The 9,301-nt window shown below is 44.8% G+C and overlaps 1 protein-coding gene across 1 annotated transcript; it reads left to right on the forward strand.

Moving 5' to 3' along the window:
• The first annotated feature begins 448 nt into the window (after positions 1–448).
• Positions 449–6,249, forward strand: LOC123044857 (uncharacterized). Its single transcript, XM_044467731.1, has 7 exons — positions 449–837; positions 1,403–1,537; positions 1,661–1,740; positions 2,687–2,770; positions 4,909–4,997; positions 5,139–5,277; positions 5,387–6,249. The coding sequence occupies exons 1-7, from the start codon at positions 595–597 to the stop codon at positions 6,057–6,059; spliced, it is 1,443 nt and encodes a 480-aa protein (XP_044323666.1). The 5' UTR covers positions 449–594; the 3' UTR covers positions 6,060–6,249.
• Positions 6,250–9,301: the final 3,052 nt, after the last annotated feature.

Consider the following 9,301-nt stretch of genomic DNA (forward strand, 5'->3'; position numbering starts at 1 on the left):
CATGTCCATCTCTTGATCTAGCGATCCACAATTCCCACTGTCGCCTCTCATAACGTTGGGGTATCACTAACCATTGCTCATACTCACTTGGTTTCTCCAAGATGCCACTCACCGGAGGAGACCACATCAATACTATACCGCTCGTCCATCGTCACTTAAATTTTAGACTCATTTCTCTACTTTTAAAAAAATTAAATGCCTTAGATTGTACCCATTGGATACCCATGGGGTATAGGATACCCGATGGGTATGGGCATGGGTATCAATTTATGTCCATAGGTACTGAAATGGATGGGTATAGAAGGTTTCCGTGGATATGGGTTTGGGCAGAAGAAGTTCATACCCACCCATATCCTGAAGGCAAATTGGCTATCAACCTTATATGTTAAAATGCCGGGCACCGGCTACGTAGTGGAAGGCCTTAGGAGTAATTTATTTTGACAGCAAAACCGAAAGGCCCCTGGCCCCTGGGCCGCCTCCTGTCTTCTCCTCAGCCGGTCGGGCACGTGACGTGACCGAGCCAACCGCACCCACCTCTCTCCCAAACCCTAGCAAGCGTTTCTCCTCTCCCCGAAGCTTCCAGAAGCGGCGCGCATGGAGTCCTCCGCCTCCGGTGACGGCGCCTCTGCCATGACGGCTGCTGTTGCTGCGGCAGCAGCGGTGGCGTCGTCCTCATCGGGCCCCTCCACCTCTGCCTCCGCCTTCTCCGCCGGTGTCTCGGGTGGGGCAAGCGCCACCCACTACCTCGCCAAACGCGTGCTCCATGGCAGCGCCGTGCAGCACGTCGCCCGGGGCCACTTCCGCTCGGAGCACCTTTGGGAGATCGTCCTCTGCAAGGTCGGCTCCTCATCCCCCCCCCCCCCCCCCCCCCCCCCCCCGACCCTGCTTGCCTAATCACGGGCTGTAGTGGAGAGCTTCGATACGTGAAGGGTTTGATCATGGTTTCCTTGCCAGTCTAATGGGAAGGGGTGCTCCTGTGTGCCGCAGAGTTTGGGTTTGGAGGTCTGGATCCGGGCGGGTTTGCTTATTGCTCCCCTCGTAGTACTACAAGTAAATAGGTGAGGAATTTGTCGCCGGTTTTGTGGGAACTTGTAGGCACAAACAGATCGTGGTTATTCAATCAATTGGGTTGGCTAACACTGTCTCGGTTCAGCAGCGTAATAATTCGAAACATTTTATGTCGGTAATGTGGCGTCTTCTTTCTCCATTTCTCAATCTACTTGGAGTGTGGTCATGGTAAACCTGAATCAGAAGGTCGGACACTTGTAGAAATGTTTTTAGCGCTACATATGTTATATCAATCTCTTGTTGTAAGGCTGATGTATTATTTGTGCATGATGCTGTTGTTGCTTCTTGCTTATTATTACTCTGTATTTTACTGAAAAGTTGGTCATTGCTACAGGGAACTTCACTTGAATTAGTTGTGGTTGGTGAGGATGGTGTTTTACAGTCAATCTGCGAGCAAAGTACATTTGGGATTGTAAAAGATGTTGGTGTCTTGGACTGGCGCTTTAAACACTTCGGTATCTGGCCTGAGGTTCTGTTCATTTTCGTAACAAAGCATAATACTTTGCATCTCTTCTTCTTGTGCTCGTCTCTGTTTTAATTGCTTTTTGAGGTGTTAACATGTTGAATGATATTTAATTGCTGTATTTTTCAGATTGAAGGGAAAGAAATTCTGGTTCTACTCTCTGATTCTGGAAAGCTTTCTCTTCTTTACTTCTGTTGTCAGATGCAGAGGTCAGTCCTGGTCCTTGTTAGTTTTTCAATGCTCTTTTCTTCTATGCAAATTTGAGCTCCTTATTACGCAGCAAACAATTTGTTGCAAATTAGTACGTTGTACTCTAGCAGTATTCTGATTATAGATAACCGGGTCCTTGTGAGACTTGAAGAAGTTAGAAGATAGCATGCAATTTAGACATAGGGGGAAATGTGTATTTTTGTATATAGGATAGGATGCATATCACTTTCAACATCCTTTTTTTTTTGAGAAATATATCACTTTCAGCATCCAACTCACCTGCTGAAATAGCAACTAGAATTTCAGAATCTGGAAGCTTGTACATTCTATACTGCAAACAGTAGCAAGAATTTGAGCGGATTGCAATACTCTTTATACTAATTCTACAAAGTACCTTGGTTTGTTGCCTATCGTTGCAAACTTTTAAGTTACTTTTACACATTCCCCTATGGGCTTCTAGTGTAGCAAGTGGGAACAAAGCTCATAACAATGGTTCGATGCTTCCAGCTCTGCACTTTCCAGATGAAATAAACAGAGTGAGGCGATTCCTGTAAATAAATTTAATAACCTGGTTCAGTATTTGAGGGCAGGCCTGGCGCAGTGGTGAAGTCCCTCCCCACATGTGCCAAGAGGTCCTGGGTTCGAACCAGCCTCTCTGCATTGGATTTTGCAGGGGTAAGACTGGGTTCCAATAATCCCTTCCCAGACCCCACCTTGTGTGGGAGCTTCTATGCACTGGGTCTGTCCTTTAATCTGGTTCAGTATTTATGGAAGCATGTTATCTGCTGGTTCTTAATCAAACCTAACGTGAACTTAGTTGATGGTATTTAGGCATGGAAGTTTCATTCTGCACATATGTCGTTGTGTTTGAGATTGATTGGAGTTGCTTAGATTGTTTGTCCACTATTCAGATACCTATTGTTGATAGGCATGGATTTTTTGTAGGTTTATTCCAATTGGAAATATCGAGTTATCTAAACCAGGAAATATGAGGGATCAACTGGGAAGAATTTTGGCTATAGACCACGAGTGAGTGAAAGTTCTTAGTGCTGAATCTTATGTTCATGGAAGTGACAGAATGCTTCTTACAACAGAGCTCTGGTATTCTGTTATCAGTCAGTGATATATTAACCCTTACACCACTCAAACTTTCTTTAGAGCAATTATTTTCTTTACGTCTTCTGTTATGAATTTACTCAATCACTGGAATTTATTATAGTGCACTTATGCACAGAACATCTTTGCAAGATTTTAGGCCTATTATGGCTGTGTTTGGTTGCGGAACGAAGTGGAATGGAATGTCATGGTTCCATTCCACTAGAATGGGTTGGTTCCGTCTCTGCGTTTGCTTGAGCACAATAGATGAAATGGAATGGTTACATTTCGGTGTTTGGCTGGAGAGATTGAATTGAATGAATTTGGTTCCGCTCACAAGAATTTATAACTCCACTCGCAAGCATAAATAGTTTTGAACAACATTTGAATTTCACAATGATTTATCACTGAAATATTTAACCTGATATTTGATTGTTTATATATAAAAAATGGTAGAGGGCAGGCCTGGCGCAGTGGTGAAGTCCTCCCCACTTGTGCCAAGAGGTCCTGGGTTCGAACCAGCCTCTCTGCATTGCACTTTGCAGGGGTAAGACTAGGTTCCTATAATCCCTCCCCAGACCCCACCTTGTGTGGGAGCTTCTATGCACTGGGTCTGTCCTTTTTTTTTATATATAAAAAATGGTAGTCACAGCAACTTTTCAGAAAATAAATAACAAATGTTGATGAAGCACAAAATCTAGATCACAAAGTATTAATGACAACAAAAATTGTTACTACCAGTCTCAACACAGAGCACACAAAGCTAGCACTAATCAAGTTGAGTACTACTGATTATTGGACGGAGAATGCCAAGTTAGAAAGAGCCAATCGAAGAAGCTTGCTCTTGCCACCGCTGATGCTTCTCTTGCTGCTTGCCGAACTGGCTGCTCCCTGGTTGGTGCTGCTACCGCCCAGGTGTGTGGATGCCACCGGCCGGCTAGCTGCCGGGAAGGAGACGAGCCGAGCCGACCGCCGCTTATCTGCTCTGCTTCCCAACAAATCGGCTGCATCTGACCTGCCATCGTTGCTGCTGGGTGAGAGGAACGGGAGGAGGGAGCAATCAGCTGCTGCTTGACGAGAGAGAGACGGGGGAGGAGCCGTCGTTCCAGAGGGCGAGCCGAGGGAGAGGCCGGATCGAGAGGGAGCCGCCCCGTCCTTTCCTAGATCCTTGGTCGAGGGGCAGGAGACACGGCGAAGCTGCATCTCCGACGAGGGGAAGGAGACGCCGGTGAGGCTGCATATCCAACCGCGGCGAGGGGGTGTCGTAGAGGAGGGGGAGGTGTATGGCCGCCGCCATGCCCATCGAGGGAGAGGGAGCGGGGCGCCGCGCAGGACGCCTTCCTCGTTGGTGAGTGGGGGACGACGCGAGAGAGACGCGTTCCGCGTGGTCCGGCCAATTTGGAGGAACCACCCGGTTCGGCATATAAGGGGAATATTCCTCTCCACGGAACCAGTGCGTTCCGTTCCCTTTTTCAACTAAACACAGGAATCGCTCCCAGGTGCAGGTCCGACCCGTTACATTCCACTTCATTCCCTGAACCAAACACACCGTATTTGTCTTTATCTGCAGTGCAGGCTTTATTTTGCAGCTGTCTGTCTATTAGGTGGGAGTATTTGATTATGTGGCATGAGGAAATATCTGTGTACTTTTTGACGCTACACTTCCTGTTCGTGTCTGAGGGTTGATAGTTGACGCTTCTTTGACTCCAGAAATAATACCACTGCATTCCTAATGCAACGTTCTGGTTATCAGGTTACAATATTGATAAGCAAACACCTATGGACCTTATATTTGGAGGATGTAATCCAAGAAAATTTTTGAACTTTGTAAAATGGTCCTTCAGTGACTTGTGAGGCATTTTACGGATGTCCTCTTTTGATTCTGATATCGATATATATTCATTAGGAAGATTTGTTAATTGTGCAAAGCTTTCATGTGCATATGAACATGATACTGTAGACTGCAGTCATGAATGAATTTTCCTAAAATGATGTCTGCACAACCTTTTGAGCGCTTGGAAAATGGATCTTGTCATCTAGTTATTAACATTTGTTCTGTCTTTTGTTATCAGCTCTGCTTGGGTTGCTATTAGTGCGTACGAGGATGCATTTGCTGTTGTGCGTGTTGGAAGGACTCAGCATGTTTATGGTCCAAATGAAGGTAATTTCTTTGACAAGGTGGCTATTGAATATAAATAGTGCCTTTCCTACTTCTGTTGCTCAAGCCCAATCTAATCTAGTACATTATTCCAGATTTGAAGATCTTCCATGTCATAATTTGAGAAATATTTTTATCCACCAGAAATTGTAGAGAAGGCAAAAATCGTGCATGCTGTATATAAGACCAGTGATATCCGCGGTACGGTTTGGAGCATGTGCTTCATGAGGACTCGCTGCTCGATGGATGAATATTACCCAGTTGTAGCAATGATAATTAACAGGTTTGCTCTTGGCTCGTTACATGCAGCTGCTATTTGATTTTTTTGTACCTTCAGTTGCTATTCAGTTCCCCAGTACGGTTGTGCAAGTGGCATAGTTTCTTTGTTTCAGGAAGGGCTCTGATGCGAATGACTTGTCAATGTATGCACTAGCTGCCAATGATGGTGGCATCCAGTACCTATCTGGTTACTCAGAACCTGGACCTTTGGCGCTTGAGATCGCAGAAATTCCTCAGCTGGATGGCTTTGGACTTCTATTTCGTGCTGGTGATATTCTAATTGTGGATCTTAGGGACCCAAAGGACATCTGTTGTACCATTAGAATAAGCATGACAGGAAGTCTGGTTGGAGAACAAATCAGTGTTGAAGATTCATGTCGAGGATTAGATGTTGATGACGATGTTGCTGCTTGTGCTTTGCTAGAACTGAGAGATTCTGGAAATAACATAATGATGGACGACAGTTACATGGCTATTGACGGTGCTGATAACCCAGGAAGCATGAAATCAAGGGTTATTTGCTCATGGAGCTGGGAGCCGGATGCCATGCGAGGACAACCGAGGCTGATCTTTTGCTTGGATGATGGAGAATTTCATATTCTGGAATTTAATTGGGATACGGAAGGATTGAAGGTATTGCCTGAGCGTGTCCATAGGGGTTTGCCTTGTAAACCTCTTTTATGGATGGACAGAGGAATGATAGCAGGGTTTGTAGAGATGGGAGATGGAATGATCCTTCATCTTGAACATGGTAGACTGGTGCATAAAGTACAGTTCAGAATGTAGGACCAATATTGGATTTAGCAATTGCTGACTACCATGGTGAGAAGCAGGATCAGTTGTTTTCATGTTGTGGAATGTGCCCTGAGGGATCATTGCGTGTTATAAGGAATGGTGTCAATGTGGAGAAACTTCTGAGGACTGAACCTATTTATCAGGGTGTTACTGGTTTGTGGACGTTGAGAATGAAGAGAACTGATACATATCACTCTTTTCTTGTATTGGCATTTGTTGAGGAAACAAGAATACTATCAGTTGGACTGAGTTTTAATGACATCAGTGATGCTGTGGGATTTCAGCCTGAGGTTTGCACTTTGGCATGTGGTTTAATAGCTGATGGTTTACTTGTGCAAATTCACAGCAAAGGCGTAAAGCTTTGTTTGCCTACATCATATGCTCACCCTGAGGGCGCCACCTTAACTTCTCCAGTTTGTGTTGACTGGTATCCTGATGTCACTATCAGTGTTGGTGCTGTTGGACATGATGTTGTTGCTGTTGCTACATCAAATCCTTGTTGCCTATATATTCTCAGGGTCAGACCATTATCTTCACTCCAGTACGAGTTGTATGAGACACAGCATGTCCAATTGCAATATGAAGTATCTTGCATATCCATTCCGGAGGAGGACTTGAGACTTAGAACGTCATCTTCTGCTTTTGGTGGTGATTTTAGGAAGAGAAAAGGGAATAATTCTGCTGCTGAAGTTGATGTTCGCATGTTTGCTGTCATTGGAACTCATAAACCTTCTGTGGAAGTCATCTCATTGGAACCTGATGAAGCATTTAGGCTGCTCTCTATTGGGTCTATATCAGTGAACAATGCGCTCGGTGCTCCAGTTAGTGGCTGTATACCTGAAAATGTTCGGTTTGTAGCATCTGAGAGGTTCTACATTCTCGCAGGTCTAAGAAATGGCATGCTACTCAGGTTTGAGTCAGGAACAAGCAAAGACCAGTATCTCCCTGGTTCCTTTTACAAGGAGTCTTTTGCACCTTCTCTTAATGCTCTCCTTCAGTTGGTTGCTATAAGGCATATTGGAATTACCCCTGTAGGCTTGGTACCATTGCATGATTCAGCTAATTCTGATATTATTGTTCTCAGTGATAGGTCTTGGCTATTATATGCTAGTAGACACAGCTTGGCATATTCATCCATCTCATTTCTGCCTGCGTCCCATGTGACTCCAGTATCTTCTGTGGATTGCCCCAGCGGTCTGCTATTTGTTGCAGAGAACTGTTTACATTTGGTAAGTTACTAGGACTTGGTTGAATCCACAAAGCAAAACATGTGTGCACACCTTCTCTTGTGAGGGATCAGGGTGATTGCGTTATTGCTCATAGTGCATATCTCGAGCCATGGAGTCAGACAAGGTTTTTGAATCGAGTCGTTATGGGGTTAGCGACCCTTGACGATTCGTGCCGTGCCGATCGACTAGTCTCGACTAGTCGAGGTGTTAGTCGATCTCCATTTACGACTCATTGACTAGTCGCGGCTAGTCGTTCGACTCGAAAACAGGGGGAGTCACTGAGATAGATAGATTGATAATACGATTGTATAGTGCATATTAAGTTCAACTGTCAGATTAGAAATTACTGCTGTTGTTTGATGCCTATTAAGTAGAAATATGTATACTACCTCTGCTCTTCAATCAATATCTAGCATGGGGTTCATTTCTGAATTTTGACCCAGGACCTCCAGAACACAAGTAGGGACACTCTACCATTGCGTCAGGCTTGCCTTTTACCATTCATATAGACACAAGTAGTTAAATTTGACAGATGGAAATGATTGTAGATTTGTGAGAAATGAGAAATTCCAATCATTTTTGAAATAAATTTTTCCTGACACATAAATAGAGAGATGTAATGGTAGAATTCTTGTGTTGGCGACCGTGTCAGGAGATGGCACAAATTTCCATGATAGGCTGTAAGAGCATCTCCAACAGATCCCCAATAACAGTTTTTCAGATCATGGGGATGCTTGCTTTTGCAGATCCCAAATAACCCCATCCCTATTCAAACTGTCATATGAGCCCCACTTTGTCAATGATCTCTCTCTCTCTCTCTCTCTCAGAATGGTGGTGCGGTGGTCAGTGGAGGTGGTGTGGTGGTGGTGCAGTGTCTAGTGTTTGGAGGCGGTGGCGGCGGGCAGGTCCAGGCAGCGGCGGGGCGGCGTCTGGTGGGAGGGCGGGTGGCTGAAATATGGGGGGAGAAGCAACTCCCCCTCTATATTGGGGGAGTTGGGTTTATTTATTGGTGATTCACCGAAAACTTCTTGGGGAAAGGGAATCTGTTGGAGCTGATTTTTTGGCCCAGCTCCCCTAATACCGATATTAGAGTCTGTTGGAGATGCTTTAACTGGAGTGAACGCCAAGATGGAGGGATCTATACTTCTTCCCTCTCCGACTCCTGTTTTCTATCTTACACCCATTTTGTGTCCTGCATGAGATAATTTCCTGGGATTGGGAGCGAAGAAACAGTGTTTTTATGTCTTTGCTCACGTCCCAAACAACTACAGCGGTGGCTAATTCCATGGCTAACCAAAGAACCAAATATAGTCCCATGACAAGTTATGTTTTGCTGGCCAACAAGTATTGTATGCAGATATCACTTGGTTAAATAAACAAACAACAACAAAGCGTTTTGTCCCAAGCAAGTTGGGGTAGGCTAGATATGCCTTGTCACGTATTCCCTCGTTCCTAATTTATCACTTGGTTAAACAAACAAACAACAACAAAGCCTTTTGTCCCAAGCAAGTTGGGGTACGCTAGAGATGCCTTGTCACGTATTCCCTTGTTCCTAATTCGGTCCTTTATTGTATGTCCACAATCCACCTTAGCATGTGCATTTCGGCGACACTCATTTGTTCGATGTGTTGTCTCTTAGTAGGCCAACACTCCGCTCCATATAGCATCACAGGTCTGATCGCCATCCTGTAGAACTTACCTTTGAGCCACTTTGATCCTGTGGCTAACATCCTCATCGATACCACCGTTGCTTTGTAGCATTGAACCCAATTATCGGGAAGTGTCCCTCTTAGGCACTATATGTCCTTCTAAGCTAACCTCTCCCTCCTCACCCCTAGCACCACTAAAGTCACACCTCATATACTCGGTCTTGGTCCTGCTAAAGACCCTTGGACTCTAAAGTCTGTCTCAATTATAATTTCATATGGATACCCAATCTAGTCTCGTCAACTAGGACCACATCATCACCAAGGGATATCTCCTTGTATATCCTTTGTGACCCTG

Source organism: Triticum aestivum, chromosome 2B (assembly GCF_018294505.1).
Source record: "Triticum aestivum cultivar Chinese Spring chromosome 2B, IWGSC CS RefSeq v2.1, whole genome shotgun sequence".
NCBI lineage: Eukaryota > Viridiplantae > Streptophyta > Magnoliopsida > Poales > Poaceae > Triticum > Triticum aestivum.